The sequence below is a fragment of the Capsella rubella genome, unplaced genomic scaffold (genome assembly GCF_000375325.1).
Source record: "Capsella rubella cultivar Monte Gargano unplaced genomic scaffold, Caprub1_0 scaffold_8, whole genome shotgun sequence".
NCBI lineage: Eukaryota > Viridiplantae > Streptophyta > Magnoliopsida > Brassicales > Brassicaceae > Capsella > Capsella rubella.
This window is the reverse complement of record NW_006238916.1, coordinates 11,230,603-11,251,549: the sequence shown is the minus strand read 5'-3', so window position 1 is coordinate 11,251,549 and position 20,947 is coordinate 11,230,603. Positions and strand designations below refer to the sequence as shown.

Genomic DNA, 20,947 nt, shown 5'->3' with positions numbered 1-20,947 from the left:
CTTATTAATTCTCTCAACATCAAACCCAGTTCACTCTACTCTGTCAACTACACGTAAACGTCACCGTTTCGGCGCATCCCCCCGCCTTTGAACGCACTTCTGACCCATTGATTTTGCCACTTGTTCCATATGCACGTTTCGTCTTGTTTCCATATTTCTTATGGTTTTACTTCATTTCGTAAGTTGTATTTCTTTTGTACAATTTCCATGATCGATTAATTGCCATATTAAATCATACTAGTAATTATTACACAAAAATCCGGTGATTATTTTAAGCAAAGTCGCTTACATATTTCCAAATTCAAGATTGTATTGTGATTTCCTTTTAATTATTTTTTTTCCCAGATATCGGATGGAAAACGTGATTGAGAGCCAAATAATACTAAGTTAGTTTCTGACACAAACTCTGAAGGGGAAAAAAAGTAATCTAAATAGTAGAATAATAGTTTCTGCTTCTACAACGACACGTTGTCAATTAAACTACGGTCCAAGTGTTCACTACTCACCGGCTGCTGTGGTCTTCCCTTGTCGGTTGCCGGCACAGACGGTCAATGACACAGGCACGTGTCCGTTTCTTTCCACTCCGTAATGTCTCCGACGCCTTGAGAAGAGAACAATTAAATAAATTTCAATGTACTAATCAGTATCCCGTATCTTGTTAATCTTCTGTATTGTTCCCCAAAGTTTTGATATATACGATTTATACCCAAAGTTCATAGTCGAACCTTTTCTTTTGTTGTTGGGACTTTTGTGTCTTAGGTTTGCTGAAGCATTTGTTTAGTCTACAAAATTCAACACTCAATACATTATTTGGTTTTAAGTTTTAACGAAGCATGTTTGTTTAGAACAAGATATTATTAGGCAACAATTTAAAGATAGTTTCTCTGAAATGTAGAAAAGTTTAGGGACAAAAACCGTGAATATTAGTTGCGAAACAAAGCAAATTAAATATAGTTTCCAAATTATTATTGCAAAAAAGGAAAAAAGAAACAGAATCTCCCCGTTTCTCGAGCACTCTCTTAAACTCAGACTTCTCTCTCTCAGAGTTAAGCTTTACGCCTTCAACGAGAACCACACAACAAGGCAACTAACCCAAACGCTTAGTTTTTCTTTTTGTTTCTTCCCCGGAGATTTTAGCTCCGTCGTCGTAACGGACCCAAAATTTCCGGCGACGGAATCGAATCTCACCTTAAGCTCATTTTCTTAAACTATGCTTCCTGTCTCAAACCCTTCCAGTCCTGAACGTCTCCTCAAAAAAACCAGAACCCCAGACACAACCGCCATTGATCGTAAAAGCTCTTTCAACTCGCTAAACTCTGTCGGAAACCGCTCAACCTACATCGCAGCCTCACGTAGCCACTGCACATGGCTAATCCTCTCTCTCCTCTCTCTCCAACTCATCCTCTTCCTCACTCTCCGATCCATCCCTTTCCCTCACCGTCACATCCCTGAAAACTTCCCTTCCCCCGCCGCTGTCGCCGTCACCACCACCACCACCACAACCGTCGTCATCTCCGCAGACACCTCCTCCAATCCCCCTCTCTCCTCCACCTCCTCAGACTCACGATGCGATTCAGGTCGAGTCTTCGTCTACGACATGCCAAAGATCTTCAACGAAGTGATTCTACAACAGTGCGACAATCTCAATCCGTGGAGCTCTCGCTGCGACGCGCTTTCCAACGACGGTTTCGGTAAAGAAGCGACGTCGTTGCGCAACGTGATCCCTGAAGACTTGGTTCAGTCTTGGTTCTGGACTGATCAATTCGTTACCGAAATCATCTTCCATAACCGGATTCTAAACCACCGGTGTCGGACTTTGGATCCTGAATCAGCCACGGCGTTTTACATCCCGTTCTACGCTGGACTCGCGGTCGGTCAATATCTATGGTCAAATTACGCAGCGGCTGATCGTGACCGTCATTGTAAAATGATGACACAGTGGGTCAAAGATCAACCTTATTGGAATAGATCCAACGGTTGGGATCATTTCATTACCATGGGACGCATCACATGGGATTTTCGCAGGTCTAAAGACGAAGATTGGGGATCTAACTGTATTTACACCCCCGGGATGCGTAACATCACGCGCCTCCTTATTGAGCGTAACTCTTGGGATCATTTTGATGTCGGTGTTCCTTACCCTACCGGATTCCACCCTAGATCGGACTCCGACGTTGTGAAATGGCAGGATTTCGTACGAAACCGCCGGCGTGAGACTTTGTTCTGTTTCGCCGGAGCTCCACGCGCCGGGATTGAGAATGATTTCAGAGGATTGCTCCTTCGTCACTGCGAGGAATCACGTGGGGCTTGCCGGACGGTGGATTGTACCGCCGGGAAATGCTCGAACGGCTCGTCGGCGATTCTGGAGACGTTTCTCGGGTCCGATTTTTGTCTTCAGCCCCGAGGTGACAGCTTCACGCGCCGGTCGATTTTTGACTGTATGTTAGCCGGTTCGATCCCGGTTTTCTTTTGGAGACGAACCGCTTACATGCAGTATCAGTGGTTTTTACCGGATAAACCGGATAGTTATTCGATTTTTATAGACCGGAACGAGGTAAAAAACGGCACAACATCTATAAAGGAAGTGTTGGAACGGTACAGCAAAGAAGATGTGAGGAAGATGAGAGAAAGAGTGATCGATTTGATACCGAATCTGGTGTACGCAAAGTCTCCGAACGGTTTAGAGACTTTCAAGGATGCTTTTGATGTTGCTGTAGATGGAGTTTTTAGAAGATTCAAGGAGCAAGAGAATTGGTACAAATGGAGATGAGGAGAAAAACAACAAAAGGAAGATGATGATTATTTTATTTGTTATTACTAATAAGAAAATTTTCAAATTTTAAATAGCTTCAGTAAAGTAATGAATTACACTGTAAATTTAAGATTTTTGTGTTTGAGAGATGAATAAGTTGGTTAGTTGAATTTTTTGTTTATTGGAGTTAGCCAAGGAAGTTGTTCTATGTGTGGAGTTCTCTCATTTTTATATATTCTCTTTTGGAGACAATAAGTATAGTTTATATTTTTTAATCATCTTTGATTTGCAGGTTAATATGTTGATAGTATACTTTATATATATAATGTAGTATTGATAGTTTAGTTAGGTGGGAAGTTAAAAAATGGACCAGAGAGGTCCACATCTTGGCACGTAAAAAGGGTTAAGTTGTTTTAATATAAGTTGTACGTTGATATAAACTGAGGTGGTAGGTAGGAGAGGTAGATTTTGATTTCGGGGGTTAGGTTTGGTTTAACTGTGTGTAATACTCGTGAGTCGTGACACTTTGATATTTGATTGTAGATATTTTGGGAAATATGTAATTTCAAAAAAATCCAATATCAGTAAAGAGAAAAATAAGCTTAGACTAATCAGGTTTAATTGGTTTTTTTTTTTCTTCTTCTTCTTTCGGGTACTAAAAGTAAAGAGCAAGATAAGTTCACCCAAATGACATGGCCTAAAAACCGAGAGTTGGTGTATATTCTATGCTTAGAAAATACTCTCAAAGTCCCCCAATACTCAAAAGTAATAGTAACACTGACCAACTCAACTATCTGGTAGCTCTTAAGTAAAGATATTTTGTTTTAAGTAAAAGATATTTTACTTGGTCTAGTAGCTCTGTATGCTCGTTTGTGGGTTGTGTTGTGCCAAGTGTACGTAATTTCTGTAAGTAAGAAGGTAACACTAGACATCTATATAACTTCTCAAGTTCTCCCTTTAACTCTCATCACCCATCTTTCTTTCTCAAGGAGGCAACAATGGAGTACTTCTCTCTCTCACCCATCTTCCTTCTCCTTCTCCTCTGCTTCATTAATCCCATTCTCTCTCTCACTGCTCAGCCATTCATCTCTTCTCTTAAACTTCATGAAGAAGAAAGCTGCCCTTACACCGTGATTGTCACAACAAGCTGTTACTCTCCTGACTGGTCTAGGGATCAGATCAGTATCGCTTTGGGTGACGCCAACGGTAACCAGGTTTGTTTACAAATTAATTTCCACAAACCTTGGGATTATTTTGTTTCCTTCCTTTTCTTTTTTTTTGTGTGTTTTAAACTTTATTCCATCTTTCTTGTTGCAATGGATGCATGTAATAAGTGTGTTAAATCGTATAAACCAAAGCTATTCAAACCAAAACGAAACTTCATTTGATTAGTTTAGCTTTTAGATGGAAACGATTAAAAAAACTAAAAACAAGATCTTAACTATACCAATGATGTCAACAATTATTTAAGATTTGAAAGTATATTAGGAAACCATGAGCTCTAGTCTAATAGTTTGTGTTAATATTGTTATTAGGTGGCTGCACGACTAGACGAACCGCTAAGTGGAGGAGGAGGTTTTGAGAAATGTTCGTCAGACACATTCCAAATCAAAGGTGAATGTCTCGACACTATCTGCTCCGTCTACATCTACCGTTCCGGTCCCGACGGCTGGATCCCGGAAACCGTCGAGGTATACAAGGAAGGTTCCAAATCCGTGAAATTCGATTTCAACAAAAACGTCCCTGAGAACACTTGGTCCGGCAAAAACAACTGCAACAACACCAGTCTACCGCCGCCTTCGCCGTATTTCCCCCCGTTTCCCCCCACCGTTACACCGCCTTCTTTTCCTCCGGAACCTCCTTCTGTCCCGCCACCACCACCACCACCACCACGTCCGTCTGCTGCCTCTGGACGTAGAGGTGGTGAAGGTTCGGTTGTTGCGGTTGCTGTGATTGTGTTTGCCTTTGCGGCTGTGGTTGTTTGAGCTATTACTTAAGAGTTTGCTTAAATACAACTAATGAGCTTTGTAGTTGGATATTGTGGAAGCATAAAGCTTTCCTTAGTTAACGTATGAGTTTGAGACTCTAACTTAGAGTTATCAATAAGCATTCCATATGAACTTTGTATCTGCCTGTTTTGTATGTGATTTATCATGACTATCCTTGTTTAAAAAATGAGATTACGTTAATTAACATATAACTACATATATACCACGAAAATACAATTCGACAACGACATCTGTGTACCAATCTAATGAGCAAACACACTCTTGAAATTAAAAAATTTCTACTTAATTCTAGAGCTAAGAGTAAACAAATTATTGTAAATTGTTGATCATATATATACCAGTTTTGCTATATCAAAAAGACAATACATATCAGTTTGCAAGTTTCGTTTTGATATGTGAAATTATTTAATCAAAGTCTTAAATTATTATCTTGATTATAAGAGTTTAAGACATAACCTACAAATAATGTACTGTATCTGTTTAGTCTCTCTAATACACAAAACATTAATTACAATTTGTAATCTACCTAATGACATAATAGACATGAGTAGAGAGACGTGTGGACTGTAACTTGGGAGCGTTGCCATTTAATTCGGTTCTTATACCAAAAATCAAATTTGATCCGGTCTATTCCGGTTCAGCTTTCGATACTTTATCACCTTCTCAAGTTCTGTTTCGATTTCTCTCTTCGTTTGGTATCTCTGCGAAACAATTTTGTGAGAAGCTCCAAAATGGCGTCCGTACGACTCTTCACTCTCTTCTCCTTCGTTTTCCTTATATCCATCTCTGTTGCCGAATCAAACGTCTTGGAGCCTCACGTCGCTGAATCTTTCAATGTCAGTCTCATCCAGGTTCGTTCTCTTTCCCCGTTTTTAAAACTTTCCTCCGGAGAATTTTTAATCGTCTTCCTATGTACAATTTTTCTCGAGAAACTTATGATTTTCACTCTACGGCCGTTAAATTTCATTGGTGATACAGAGATTGGGGAATACTTGTTCGTACACAGTGATCATCTCCACGAGCTGCTCGTCGACGAGGTACACGCGCGATCAGATCAGCGTCGCTTTCGGCGATGGATATGGAAACCAGGTTAGCTTTTTCCCCCGCTGAAGTTAGATTTTGATTTTGGTAAGACTTTGGTTTATCGAATAGTCTTAGCCTCTTAGGGTTCCATTTGAATGTTTCGTCCCAGCAACTAAGTTGATTTCGCCCATTGGGTTGATCTGATTCTTTTGTAATTGAGCTTAGTTAGAGTGAATTTACTTAGATTTTGAGCTCATTTGGTTCCGTTAGATTTCTCTAGCTGGTCAGGTTAGTTCTTGGTTAACATTATCACTGGTACGGAAGAAACCTAGCAACCAAAATTTCTCAAATTCTGCTATTGCTCTTGCTGATCTAGAGTACAGCTTCATGTTTTACACACCGGATTACACAAGTATCAGTGACAAATTCATCGTTTATGTGGAGTCTTATAGTTCTCTATTCACTGAACATTTGAGGGTTTAGAGGAATATACACATCTTTGGAATACTTGCAAGTATCAATGGATTGGTTTTGTCGTAACTAGTGTCTAATTTGTTAATGTATCTGTTACTAATAAACCGTAAGGATGTTAAGTTTTTAGCTTTGGTTTGATGAAATGTATAGCTCAGAGTTTTGCTTTTCCTAAATCAGATTTATGCACCAAGGCTTGACGATCCATCTACAAAAACGTTTGAGCAATGTTCATCAGATACATTTGAGATAAACGGACCATGTACATACCAGATATGCTATGTGTATCTCTACAGGTCAGGTCCAGATGGTTGGATTCCTGAGAGTGTAAAGATATATAGCCATGGCTCCAAAGCGGTCACCTTCTCATATAACACGCACGTCCCTGAGAGTGTATGGTATGGTTTCAACTACTGCAACAGCGCCTCGGATTCTAATGTCTTAGCCATTGGTCTCAGAAGGATCGTGCTCATACTCCTAGGGTTTATTGTCGCCGGTACAACATTGCTCTTGTAAGCTCTTTCACTGTCGGGTTTTGTATGAACATAATTAGGACTTGTGAAGAATAAAAAATGTGTACCGTTCTTGGGTCTCAGATAATGTATTAACCCGTAAAGCTATGATGAAAGTTTACTACTCCTAATAACAGAGTGTGTGTAGATTTTATGAGAAGTGTGTGTGTATTCGTTAGAAATTTGTGACAGTCCATCAACTCTAGTGTTTGAGATTCCGTTTTAAAGCTTGTGTTCGTTGAGAAGAAAACGTCGATTTGGTTTTTTTTATTACTCAAATCGAAAACACAAATGCCGAGTTTTTTTACTTTTCTGAAAAGGAAGAAAATTAGCAACTTACCATTATAATAGAAAAGTGAAATTAGATATTTTTTTGAGTCTTTGAATAAAAAAAAAAAACAAAACAAAACAAGACAGAAGATATTTTGAGTCTTAAGGACCTATTTGACACCAGGACAAAACCGGCGCGCATTCTATTTCTATAAAATAAAAACGGCAAGCAAAACGAAACAAATCAACGGACTAGATTGCACGGTAAAAGGCGCTTATTAGGGTTTTGGATCAATCTAGAAACTATAAAAAGTGGCGTAAACCCTAAACATTTTTCCTCCTCTTCGTCTCTCTGCCTGCTTTGGTTTAAAATCGCCTCAATCTCTCAAAAAGCAGGAGAGATTCGATTCTAAAGCCTCTCTCTATTTTTCTACCCCCGCCGATAACCTAAATGCCTTCATTAATGTTATCCGACAAGAAAGAGGAGAAGAAGATGAAGAAGAAGATAGCCTTGGAAACCCCAGAGCTTGACTCTAAGAAGGGGAAGAAGGAGGCCAAGCTAAAGTTTTCTTCTTCGGACGAAGAAGGGTCGGAGAAGAAGAAAAGTAAGAAGAAGGAGAAGAAGCGTAAGGCTGCGGAGGAGGAGGAGGAAGGCAAGAGTGATTCAAGCTCCGATAAGAAGAAGAGCAGCAAAAAGGTCAAGTTGGGTGCTGAAGATGTTGAAGTTGATAACCCTAACGCTATTTCCAAGTTTAGGATTTCGCCTTCCTTGAGGGAGAAGCTCAAGGAGAGGGGTATTGAAGCTCTTTTCCCCATTCAGGCTACAACGTTTGATATGGTTCTCGATGGTGCTGATTTAGTTGGACGGGCTCGTACTGGTCAGGTATTGCTTACTGTCTGATTTTGAATTCAGGGTTATTTGCTTATGATCTGTTTGTCTCTGTATTTAATTGGTTAAGTTTGGGGCTTTCGATTGTTTGTGTGGAAGGTTTGTTATTAAGAGTTCCTAAACTGCTAATTTAGGTAGATATTTTTCTGAGACTTGGGACTCTATATTGTGAATCTCTTGCTTGTGTTGATCTATATATGGTGTGATGCAGGGTAAAACACTGGCTTTTGTGTTGCCTATATTGGAATCATTGATCAATGGACCTGCCAAAAGCAAAAAGAAGAATGGATATGGCAGGCCACCAAGTGTCTTGGTGCTTTTACCGACCAGAGAATTGGCCAAGCAGGTAAAGATTTTGAACATATTACCGTCTTTGTTGCATATTAATTTTTGTCTCTCTTGCATTTTCTAATGATGTATATATTTATCTTTGTTAGGTAGCTGCTGACTTTGATGTATACGGAGCATCAGTTGGGTTAACTTCTTGCTGTCTCTATGGAGGTGATAGTTATACTGGCCAGGAATATAAATTAAAGAGAGGTGTTGACATTGTGGTTGGAACCCCGGGTCGTATTAAGGTACGTCTCTCTCTCTCTCTGTCTCTCTCTCTTTTTCTAAACGTATGTTTCTGGGTAAATTTTGCTTGTGTGCTCTCTTGACCTTGTAATTGATTTTCATTACAGGATCATATTGAAAGACAAAACATTGATCTGAGCCATCTACAATTCCGTGTTCTTGATGAAGCTGATGAGATGTTGAGGATGGGGTTTGTCGAGGATGTTGAACTTATTTTAGGTTTGTAATGGGATTTTTGTTTTTTTTTTATATGAAACAGCTTATCCATAGTTTCTTATATCTTCTTTCTATAACTTCAGGGAAAGTGGAGGATGCTACTAAAGTCCAGACTCTTCTCTTCAGTGCTACTCTGCCATCATGGGTGAAAAATGTGCGTCCCTTTCAATTATTTCTTCTTGCTATTTTTTATGGATTAAGCTTTTTAATTTGCTGCTCTGTTCCTTTTCTCTCTATTTGTGGCTGAGACCTTTCTTGCTTCTACCAGATCTCTACCAGGTTTCTTAAAAGAGACCAGAAGACTATTGATCTTGTTGGTAATGATAAAATGAAGGCCAGTAATAGTGTACGACACATTGCTATTCCCTGTAATAAGGCAGCCATGTCTCGGTTGATTCCTGATATTATCAGTTGCTATAGCAGGTATCCTTTAGTACTTTATCTATGTTGCTGCATTTTCCATAACCATCATTGTCTGGAGTGGAAGTGTGCAAGTCTCTTAACCAATTTTTTTATCACAATCTAGTGGAGGCCAAACCATTATTTTCACTGAGAAAAAAGAAGAAGCTTCCCAGCTTTCTGGTTTGTTAGCTGGGTCAAGAGCTTTGCATGGAGACATACAGCAATCACAACGTGAGGTATATTATCAAATTTTGTTTCAAGCTTTCTTGCATAGGCAAAGTTAAGTTGGGAAAATATGATAATTTCTTAGTATCCTGTTATATTGCTCTAACATAGGATATTCAGCTTGCTAACTATAAGTTCTGTGATTATAGGTTACTCTTGCTGGATTTAGGAATGGCAAGTTTTCGACATTGGTGGCTACTAACGTTGCTGCTCGTGGTCTAGATATCAATGATGTGCAGTTAATTATCCAGGTTAGTGGGAGCCCATGTGTTATAATCATTCTGGGTTAATAGTGCCTTGTTGGTGTTTTAACATCATATCTTGTTTAAATGTGTTGCAGTGTGAGCCTCCACGTGAGGTCGAAGCATACATTCATCGTTCAGGCAGAACTGGAAGAGCTGGTAAAAGCATAATCATTATTTAGACGGCTATGTGATACTTGTGCAGTTGCTTGATTAATGTGTAATGTTTGCTTCTTGTCATAATTCTTTATTTTATTTTTGTTGCAGGTAACACTGGAGTTGCAGTTACACTTTACGATTCTAGAAAGTCGAGTGTAACCAGGATTGAAAAAGAAGCTGGTATAAAATTTGAGCACATTTCTGCACCTCAGCCTGATGATATTGCCAGAGCTGTTGGTATGGAAGCTGCTGAGAAAATTAAACAAGTTTGTGACAGGTATGCTCACAGTTGCACCTCATTGTTCTTTTAAATATAATCAAAAATTAGGAAATGGTATATTCACCTACGAATACATTAAATGCAGCGTGATTCCTGCATTCTTGGTAGCTGCCACGGAATTATTAAAAACTTCTGGTTTATCGGCTGAAGTACTCCTCGCCAAAGCTCTTGCGAAAACTGCGGTTAGTCTCATTAAAAAAAATTCCCTTTGATGTAATTTGTTTTTAATTCAAAACAAGTACTTAGAATTTTGATCACTACAGGGCTTCACTGAGATTAAGAAAAGGTCACTTCTTACATCAATGGAGAACCATGTAACTCTGCATCTTGAAGCAGGGAAACCAATATTCTCTCCATCGTAAGCTCCTCTCTCTCCATGAATTCTGCTTTTATAGTCTTTGTTAACATTAAAAGTAAGTACTAAAATGTTGCAACAGATTTGTGTATGGAATGCTAAGGAGAAATATTCCAGAAGACAAGGTGGAACGGATTGAAGGGTTGAGTCTAACAGCAGATAAAACTGGAGCAGTGTTCGATGTTGTTCAGTCGGATCTAGACTTGTTCCTTGCAGCTGCACAAAAGAGTGCTGGGAGCATGAGCTTGGAAGTCGTTAAGGAGTTGCCTAAACTTCAGGAGAGAGAACCATTGCCACAAAGAAGATTTGGTCGCAATAATGGAGGCGGAAACCGGTTTGGTGGAAATCGGTTTGGCGGTGGTGGTGGCAGAGGAGGAAGAGGCGGTGGTAGAGGAGGTAGGTGGTAGGGGCCCGAAATATTGAAAAGCTCAAACTCTTACGTCTCCTTGACAAGAAGAACTAAGCTCCTCTCTTATTATGTCATATTACTATCTTTGCTGCGCTGATGATTACTACATTATAGGTGTTTTTTGAATGTTTTCTTCTTGTTTTTATTTTTGCTTTGATCAAACTTAAAGAGGTTCTCTTGTATCCTCATATCAATTTTGTGTAATTTGGATGATAATGATGATCATTTATTACTCATCACTCACAATTCACTTACGACCATTTATTTCTTTTTAGATTTTCACGTGATTATTATATATATGAAATAATTTTAACTTTCAAGACTTGAGTTTCACTTACGACCATTTACTTCTTTTTAGATTTTCACGTGATTATAACATATACTAGTCATACGATTCTCACGTGAAAATGTTGTTAATCGACTCAAAATTTTCAAACGTCAAATAAGTTTTTTTTTTTGCCTCACAAATCACAATAACTCAGCAGCAACTTTTGGAACTTTATCGTTTATGGGATAAGACGTGCTAGCGACATGTAAACCAAGACGGGTCTCTCGTTTAATGCATATAGAAAAGAGAGAAGATCAAAGAGCACTTACTTATACTGTCATTGTCATTAGATTGTGTGGTTAATATTTTCTTTCTCCACTTAGGTTTGCAACTTTGCATACTAATCACACAAGAAGAAAAAAACAAACTTATGATTTGGTAATTGATGTATCATCCACACCAGTTGTGTTAAAAATCAAATTTATAGTTACTATAAAACTTTAATACATCTTCCCTTTCTTATTTGTTGTACTATTATTTGCCGCTTTTTGACATCTGCCTCAGCTACCATTGTAGATTTTTTTCTTTTTCTTTAAGATTCTTTAAATGCAAAGAGATTATTCATTGAAATAAATCACGTGAATCTGCGAAATCTACACGAAATCAAATCTCTACACTCGAAGCTTCCTCACATCTCACTATTTCTCTATTACACAAAAATCAAACACACTTTATTTTGCCTTCTCATATTTATAATAGTAATTGTACTAAAATAGATATTACGTTTGGTATGGGAATAGGTATTACTTTGCAAAGAAGCCCTTATATAAAGACTTAGCATATACGAGTTCTATGAAGCCATAAAGACCAAACCAAACAAACAAAAACAAAAAAAATGTCCGAACAAAAGACTCCAAGCGCTGATCCTTACGCTTATCTAAACATGGTAAGGAATCCAGATGGTTCAGTCACTCGCCTCCTCAACAACTTACCATGCGCCGCGGCCACACCTGATCCTTCCCCACAAAACCCCGCCGTTTCTAAAGATGTTCCCGTGAACCAGTCAAAGTCAACGTGGCTCCGTCTCTACGTTCCCTCCTCCGCCGTAATCGACGGCGTTTCTTCTAAGAAGCTCCCTGTCGTCGTGTATTACCACGGCGGAGGATTCGTCATCTGCAGCGTCGACTTGCAATTATTCCACGATTTCTGCTCCGAGATGGCCCGTGAACTCAACGCCGTCGTCGTGTCTCCTTCTTACCGGTTAGCCCCGGAGCATAGGTTACCGGCGGCGTACGAAGACGGGACGGAGGCCCTGGAGTGGATCAAAAACTCCGACGACGAGTGGATAAAATCTTACGCCGATCTCTCAAATGTGTACCTCATGGGAACTAGCGCCGGTGGGAACTTGGCCTACAACGTCGGGCTAAGATCCGTTGATTCGGTCTCCGAGCTGAGTCCGTTACAGATCCGTGGATTCATCCTACACCACTCGTTCTTCGGCGCGAAAGAGCGATGCGAATCTGAGATCAAGCTTGCCAACGATCAGGTTTGCCCTCCCGCAGTCACCGACGTAATGTGGGATTTGTGTCTTCCCATCGGCGTTGACCGGGATCACGAGTATTCAAATCCAACGGTGGGAGATGGATCAGAGAATCTGGAGAAATTCGGACGGTTGGGATGGAAAGTGATGTCGATTGGAGGAGAACTAGATCCGATGATTGATCGGCAGAGAGACGTGGCGAAGCTGATGAGGAAGAAGGGAGTTGACGTGGCGGAGCAGTATATCGACGGCGCTGTTCACGGTGCTGAGATCAAGGATGCTTCTAAGCGTAAAAATATGTTTGTTTCAATCGCAAGTTTCATATCCTCCTCTGCTCAGTAACCGTTATTTTCTTTTTTTGTTCAGATATGTTTTTCGGTTTCCATAAAATAAAATAATAGTACTAAAGGCCCAGTTGCTAATGACCCCCCCAGCAGATTTAATAAAACAGAAAGCCCAATATCTTTAAGCCCATGTACCCCTTGAACGTTAGTCGTAAAGTCACTCTTAACAACTGGTCCAGATTGGTCCTAACTCTTAAGAATAGTCCCCTTAAGCAAATGAGCTCCACCAGAATTGTGTCGTGTGCGGTGGAACAAATGAACCTATTCCTTTTCACATTTTTAGCCGATAATTATGTTTTGTTTCTCAAATGTCAAATCATCATCAATCAAGAGAAATATCCATATTCATCTCTTACAATCAAGTTTCCAACATCCTACTAATTTTTTTTTTTTACTATTCATCTGAAGAAAAATACAGTCTTCAAAGCCAATAGCTCTACCACCAAAAAATACACTCTCCTATAATTTTCTCAAAATCCCTAATATTATTCACAACTCAAATTTGACTTCTTCTTCTTCTTTTTCTCCTTCTGTGTTATGTTGCATTTAGAAAGAACAAAAATAATTCACAACTTGAACTAAACAAATAAAAGTCACAATCAAAAAATTTAGAAACTATAAGATTACAATAACAACAAACAGTAAATAATAATAGTCTTAAATCAATTCATGCTAAAGCCCCCAGCCCCATAAATGAGAAAACGTTAAACGTGTTTGGATTTGTTGTCGGCCGAGGCATATAAATTGTGTGTCTGATCACTGTCACAGCCAAAAAACGATAGCACGTGAAGGTTAATTAGATTGGTTAAAAGTCATCCAATCCCTCGCCACAAGCCAAAGCCCAATAATGGCCCATCATTGAGTTCTCTTCTTCTTAAAAAAATATAAAGAGAGACCCGCCTCACATGCATCTCTTTTGTCTTCTCATTCTTTCACTAAAGTATAAAAGTCACCATTTCACAAAATAAAATTAAAATATATATATATACTGACTACCAAACAAACAATATATATTGTGAAAGAATCCAAATAAGGACAAGTCGATCGTGCGTTGCTCTCTCGCCATCGCAATGCTGGACCTAGCTGCATATCTTTGGCTCAATTAAATTCACCCTTAGCTAAAGTGAAAACATTTGCTAATAAATTTATCATTTTATAGTGTGTCTTTGATAATCAGAATCGTGAGGAATGTTAGAGATCACTAAACGTGTGTTCCGTTCGTGAGGAAACACATAAAAATTATTATCATAAATTAGAAGTCATAAAGTATCTTTGTGTGTACACTTCAATTTATTTTAATTTCAAACGATTGACAAAGTAGTTTTAGTTACTTATTTAATTAGATATTTTGTCAATTTGTTGGTTGTTCATGGAACTGCTCATTGGTAACACTATAGTATGATGGAAGCACACACTACAATTAAGAAAACAACCAAAAAAACGTTTTAATCACGTTCTACTAAATAAATTAATATAAAGAGGTTATAATTGCTCCATCTTACTATTTTATTCATCAAACTTTTCATGATAACAATAGCTAGATGCATGGAATCATATTACAATTAAGAAGACACAGGACAAACACACGATGTCTTCTTTTATTGTTGGCACATCTCCATTGACATCCAAATAATTGTTTACATACCATCACACATGCGAGTTAGGGAAGATTTGTACTACTCTTATAATCACTATCGAAAGAAGGAAGCAAAGAACGAGAAATTAACTGTGTCGTCTATCGAGCTTTAATGGATATGGTGGAATGAACAACTACTGTTCGTGTGGGAGTCTTTAAAGAAAATTATTTAGATGGGACATACTTTTTGTTGTATTTCTCTTGTCTTTACCCTTTAATACAAAACACTTGGTCATATACAAATTAAGATCGATTGTCGAATTTAGAAACAATGCATTAGAATTGTGTAGTAGTTGTGTAGTACTATGCGAGGACATATTAACTTATTAAGAACTTCACAACTAATCTAACCAGCCTATATGACTTGATCTTAATTTTGTGCAAAGTTTAATTGAATAGGGTGTACAATGGATCTCTATTTCTAAACATATATATATATATACATATCTTACATTTTATTTTAACAAGTGTATACGCTTACTTTAATATATTTACTACGTAATGTTAATGTTTTATTTCTAAATCATTACGACTTAAATTTTTAATAAATTGATATAAGGACGACAAAATTTGATATTGAAAAATAATAATTTGATAACATATATAGAAAGAACAGAACATAAAGGGGTCCGTAGTTATGTTAACTCATTAGGGCCACTGCCTTCGTGCCGCGGGTATATGCAACATAAATGTACAAGATTGTTTCTGATCAGCTCTCTAGCTCTCTTGTCTTTTATTGCTCTGATGATATCTCCCAATTATTGTGAATGACTGTCAGAATCTTATCTCCAAAGACGATAAGACCTAGCTAAAAAATATCTTTGGTTAATTTAATTGATATAATCTAGCATAGCTATACTTATGTGAAACTCTCGTCTCCAATATGATGTTTGAATTAATATGGCAGCTGGTGGTGTTTTTTCATCGAGAGTTCTTGATAATGATGTTCAAGATTCGGAGTTTAATTTTCCATTAATTAACATTGTGGTTCCTATGGAAATTAAAAAAAACGATATTGATGTTTTTTTTTTTAATGGGGTTGATGTTGAGTTGTAGAGTCTAATCTTTCGTATCTTATGTGTGATCTGATACGTGCGAACATTAAAAAAAAAAGTAACTAAGAAGTTCATTAAACATTTATTCGATATTTCAGGCATATATATGTATGAATATATGGATAGCTTGGTAAACAAAATTGGAGAAGTCCATTTCTTTATATAAAAAAAAAAAAAGGATCAAAACGCTTATTAATTGTCTCTCTTGCATCTCTTCTAACTTTGTTCGACAAGTTTGTTGCTGACAACTTGGTTGCTCTTAAGCCGGTCTGAGAACTCTTGAAGAGTGTTTTTGTCAGATCTGTACTGCTTCTGCGTGAACTCAAGAAACATGGACCATGTAAAGTTAGGGTACACTCTTTGACCGAATGCTTCTAGTAGCTTCTTTGGTGGCTTCACCACTTTGTCCTTTTCTGGACATAAGAAAAATGCTATCGACTTCCTTTCCCTCTCGCTGTTCACCACTGCCCGGTGCAAACAACTTTTGTATATTCCATTCGTCAACGCCTGTATAATACAATCCAAACTTGAAATTACAAAGGTATTTAACTTTCAATATCTTGACAACATTTCTTGTATAATATCTCGCGGAAAAATATTATATATTAATTTATGTATAATAGCATGTTTTGCATGTAAGTTATATACATAAAAAAAATTTGTTCTCAATTCAGCATAGTAGAGAAACCTACTTTATCATTATCATATGTTTTTTTTGTGGGTTGTAAATCAAGTATTCTAACTATGATGTTTCAGTTTTTCATATGCACTATAGAGTATAGATAATAGTTAATAAAGGTGATATTGGTAAGATTTGTATTATATAATACTATATAAGATGCATATAATATAACCCTCCCACCATCCCACGGCAACCGACATTTTAAACACTATTTCTTTTCTCTTCAGCCGCATGTTACATATAACACCCTCATCACCATGAAACTTTTTATGGATTAATATATTCAAACTCAAACAAATCAAGTTACTTAAAAGTCAAATGCTTTAGGTGATATAGATAAGTTTTTAGTATGCCCTAGCTAAGATGTTACAGTCTATAAATATATTTTGTACATTCCTCCCCCCCCCCCCCCTCCCCCTATGTAAGAGAAATATAGTTTTATTTACCATGAAGGTGTCGCCGATGTTAATGACGAATGATCTTGGCTTTGGAGCGATAGATCTCCACTGATTCTCCACGAAAACTTGAAGACCACCAACTTGGTCCTGATCAAGTATGGTTAGAGAGGTCGGGTCGTTGTGAGGACCTGTCCCTAATGTTAGATTTGGCTGCTTGCACGGCGGATAATAATTCAGCCTAAGTATTGAATCGTTATCTTCGTAAAACTCTCTAAAATAGCGTCTGTCGATCCCTAGACTTATTCCAAGAAACTCCATGATCTTTAATGAGAGAGTGTTCATCACCTCTGCGTATTCTTGAAATACACTTCTGCATGGCATAGTCATTATAGTTAATATTGTTTTTTGTCTATTATTATTATTATTATTTGGTTCGATCATACATTCGTACTACATGTATACTCGTGGAATCTCATTAATGATTATACACTGAAAACAAAAATCACTGTCACTTACTTTAATATGTGCCTTTCGACATCATATTTTTGTCATTTTTACATGGAGTATAATTTAACATATACTTCCTCTATCTCATTATAATATCATTTTATTTTTTAATAATGCATACTAAGAACTATTAAAATTTCTGTAGGCGTTATTAATATTTTATATAATTTATATATGAAAGTAATAATTGAAAACTGGAGTCTTTTAAAAACATGAATTGAAATTTCAAAATATAATTCCCTGTGAAACCAAAATTTATTATAATACGATATTCCCTCTGTTTGAGTGCAAATAATCGATAAAGCTTCTAGTTTTATCTCTGAACCAATTTTTTTATACATAAAATATATTAATAAGAAGCAAGACAAAAACATAATTTTTTTTCTTTTCATTTGTGTCAAAAGAAAACTTAAAACCACACTTATAATGAAAGGTAAGAATATTCACTAGTCATTACTATTATTAGTCTATGATTGTTAAGAAAGGAAAGGAAAAATTACCCAAGCTCTTGGTTTAAGTCACCCATTGACCTAGAGATGTAATCTTTAACAGTTTCGGTGCCATTCTTGAGCTTCTCCTCAGCGGAGAACCTAAACGAGAGCGTTTCTTTCCAAGGAAGCTCCGAGTAGAATCTCCCGACAAAGCTATCGGAATAACCGGAGATCTCACCCCACTCCCTCTTCACCTTCTGTTTCTCAGAAGCCGGCAAGTTAAAAAACATGTCCATACACTTGTAGGCACGTGACAATATCCCTTCGTGAATCCCATGGTTTGTGACGATGAAGAACCCGTGAATCTTGGCAGCTTCGGACACAAGCCTAGAAGCTTGCGACTCCAAGATCTGGTTGTCTTGGCCTGAGAGGAAACTGGAGATGTCGATGATAGGGACATGGAGCTCTTTGACGTCGATGGAGGGTTTCTCTTTGTCGGGCCATATGAACTCTATTGGTATGTTGTTTGGTTGCTGATTTATGAGTTTTGCATCGAAGCCTATATGTGAAAGATTTGAGATGGATTTCATATTTGATGTTTGTTAATATACTTTATGGTGGAATTAAATTGGAAATATATAGTAGTAATAACTATACACACTTTGAAGGCTTTCTCTTGACTCTTGAGTCGTCTTATTAAGTTGAGGAGACATTTATAGGAGTGGGGATGGAGAATGAAGTTAATACGGAGTTTTGATTTATTATTATGAAGTATATAATATGTGACATGTCTATAAAAAAAAAGTTAAGAAAAAAAAACAAATAAATAAATAGTATATGCTTGTCGCTAGTGGCTTGTGGGTAGCATTCAAAGCATGGGTCAGTGCTTATGCTTACGAGCTCGAGTGATCGAGCACACTTACCAACCAAAAGAAAAATAAATAAATAGTATTCCAATCAAAATATGTAATAGATTCCACTTTGTTTGTTAATGCTATATTCCACTTTCTAATGCTAATTTATAGTTTTGTTTTGTTGTTAAGATCTTCGAATCAGAATACATCATATTAGCACTCAGCACATTAACTAAAAATTGATCCAAAACAAAATATGTGTATATATGTTTATGATACACACATTGTATTTACAGAAATGTAATTATACACATCTTGATCTGATATAAGGTTTGTTTAAATAGATGCAACTAATGAAAAGCTTTCCCACAGGTTTAGACATGCTCATACCCATGGATTTGGGCTTTATATTTACCTTAGCAGGCCTAATTGATATCTGGGTCCAAATATAACGGAAGCTGTAACTTGATTTGATATTTGGAATTGTTGTACCAATGTTGTCGATCTAACTAAGGTTTCGAATTAAATTTCGGTACTGACTCAGTAAATAATTCCAAATCTTGATTATTAAATTTCGGTACTGATTTGGAAGAAACAGCTTGTGTGCACAACAGTTTAGAAACAGGACTCAGAGGGGACATTTACATGAAATTTTTAGAATTTAATTTTGCAAAGAGTTATATCTTTCATTATTAGAATATGATGGACCTACTCTTCTTTATAGAAGCTACTCTATTTGATTTAGCACATTAATGTTGTCACTCTGCAAATACGGAATAAATAAAAATTATACAAACAACAACATTAATTCCATCTTTTTTACTTTTCTTTCGAAATCTATATCCAAATTATATTATGCATTCAATTATAAATACAGTATATCACAAACAATCATTGCATGTTTTCAAAAACCAAAGTGTGTCACAGCCCTAAACTAATTTATTTTACGTACCAAAATATAATACTCTCTCTGTTTCATATAGTGCCATTTTGACATATTTTACACAAATTAAGAAAATTGTGAATTATACATGTTTGTCCTTATTAAATAATTGATTAATGATTTAAATTAATTGAAATAAGCTTTGCGTTTATGGTTAAATTAGAACATTTAGTGTTAAAAGTATATTGAAAATGTAGAATGACATTTTTTGCGAAACAAAAATTATTTTTTAAAATAACACTCTTTATTGAAACGGATGGAGAAATAGTCCAATTCAAGTTGGATATATAAAGATAAAAACAATAATAAAAAAATGATGTGATTTGAAATGTGATTAATTACCACTTGGAATGTTTGACAAAAACATGATCTAAAATGGTCCAGATGATGAATTAGAGAGTTGTGGTCCTTTTATAGATATGATGATAGCAATGTTGCAGGGATGTTGCATTGATGCATGTTTATAAAAGAAAAATCCACAAGTGTAAACTGAGATCTTTCCTAATTAGTATGAAACTGGAGACACAACTAATCTCATTGGCTCTTTCCTCCTATCTTCTTCGTTCTTGTTTTGTTTTTAAGCTCAATCTTTTTTTGAAATATAAAACATTTTTCTTCTGTATTCTTTGTTTTAATTACGAGGACAACGTACTATGACCATACCTAAAAAAATCAAAATCAAAATTCATGTGATTTGTATTGGCTACATTCACTTAAATATGGTCCAGTCTTCTCTTCTCGCCCGGCCCTTTATTAATTCTTACATTGTACAGAAATGTATCATTCTTTAGTACACACAATGCGCACTATATATATATAAATGGGCTGTTTTTGTTTTACTTTCACTGCTAGCTTAACTTCTTTTTACCTCTCTTTATACTATCGCTATCCAAGTCCAATGACAACTAAGTAATTATAAGAAGATGTATCCGTATCCGAGGGATGACCAACACAACGGTCGTGTGGGTGTATATTACTCGTTATTACAATGTAGTATATACTAGGTAAGTAGTGGTAAATCACATCACATTTATTGATGGATAAGATCACATAGTACTTGGTTTAATGATGGGTCATTGGATATATTAAATTACGAGAAAAGGCAAAGTCAGAATGAGTTAAGGATAAAAAATTTTGAAAGGAGGAAGAAGGAGGAAGACGTCATGGTTTGAAACATAAAAGGGTCACGATTGAAGATCCCCTCGTTGTTTGTAATTGGTAACACCACCCATGGAGTTTGTGTACTGTACGAATCTTATTGTAATGTGAGCTTCTTGAATTGTTTATGTTGTTGCATTCTTTTTTTTTTTATGTAATATTATATAACAGTGGTGGTGTTGTAGTTGCGAGACTCTCTGACATATATAGTAATTTGTAACTAAAAACATACGCTACACATAATTAATTAGTAATGAATCATTTTTAAAAATATTTTTCCATGACATATCATCGGCTAACAATAATACAAACAACAGAAACTGTGTCATTGTCGTTGTCGA

General features: G+C 36.8%; 6 protein-coding genes across 6 annotated transcripts; 5 read left to right on the top strand and 1 right to left on the bottom strand.

The window, feature by feature from the left end:
- The first annotated feature begins 923 nt into the window (after positions 1–923).
- Positions 924–2,960, top strand: LOC17874728 (xyloglucan galactosyltransferase XLT2). The gene has a single exon (XM_006281972.2). It carries the CDS (start codon positions 1,211–1,213, stop codon positions 2,768–2,770), a length of 1,560 nt encoding a protein of 519 aa, XP_006282034.1. The 5' UTR covers positions 924–1,210; the 3' UTR covers positions 2,771–2,960.
- Positions 2,961–3,749: 789 nt separating this feature from the next.
- LOC17874855 (embryo-specific protein ATS3) lies at positions 3,750–4,941 on the top strand. The gene is made up of 2 exons (XM_006281002.2): positions 3,750–3,966; positions 4,288–4,941. The coding sequence occupies exons 1-2, from the start codon at positions 3,751–3,753 to the stop codon at positions 4,735–4,737; spliced, it is 666 nt and encodes a 221-aa protein (XP_006281064.1). The 5' UTR covers position 3,750; the 3' UTR covers positions 4,738–4,941.
- Positions 4,942–5,444: 503 nt separating this feature from the next.
- Positions 5,445–6,994, top strand: LOC17877055 (embryo-specific protein ATS3B). Its single transcript, XM_006281014.2, has 3 exons — positions 5,445–5,612; positions 5,740–5,850; positions 6,436–6,994. Exons 1-3 carry the CDS (start codon positions 5,493–5,495, stop codon positions 6,769–6,771), a joined length of 567 nt encoding a protein of 188 aa, XP_006281076.2. The 5' UTR covers positions 5,445–5,492; the 3' UTR covers positions 6,772–6,994.
- Positions 6,995–7,380: 386 nt separating this feature from the next.
- On the top strand, positions 7,381–11,042 carry LOC17876210 (DEAD-box ATP-dependent RNA helicase 7). The gene is made up of 13 exons (XM_006279525.2): positions 7,381–7,920; positions 8,138–8,272; positions 8,364–8,504; positions 8,610–8,721; positions 8,802–8,872; positions 8,987–9,141; positions 9,245–9,356; positions 9,495–9,596; positions 9,686–9,746; positions 9,855–10,023; positions 10,112–10,208; positions 10,290–10,384; positions 10,464–11,042. The coding sequence occupies exons 1-13, from the start codon at positions 7,489–7,491 to the stop codon at positions 10,786–10,788; spliced, it is 2,007 nt and encodes a 668-aa protein (XP_006279587.1). The 5' UTR covers positions 7,381–7,488; the 3' UTR covers positions 10,789–11,042.
- Positions 11,043–11,853: 811 nt separating this feature from the next.
- Positions 11,854–13,070, top strand: LOC17876120 (probable carboxylesterase 120). Its single transcript, XM_006280741.2, has one exon. The coding sequence runs from the start codon at positions 11,954–11,956 to the stop codon at positions 12,938–12,940; it is 987 nt and encodes a 328-aa protein (XP_006280803.1). The 5' UTR covers positions 11,854–11,953; the 3' UTR covers positions 12,941–13,070.
- Positions 13,071–15,849: 2,779 nt separating this feature from the next.
- Positions 15,850–18,241, bottom strand: LOC17877088 (gibberellin 20 oxidase 3). The gene is made up of 3 exons (XM_006281536.1): positions 17,721–18,241; positions 16,762–17,083; positions 15,850–16,140 (listed from the first exon to the last, which is right to left on the bottom strand). Exons 1-3 carry the CDS (start codon positions 18,239–18,241, stop codon positions 15,850–15,852), a joined length of 1,134 nt encoding a protein of 377 aa, XP_006281598.1.
- Between the last annotated feature and the right edge of the window lie 2,706 nt (positions 18,242–20,947).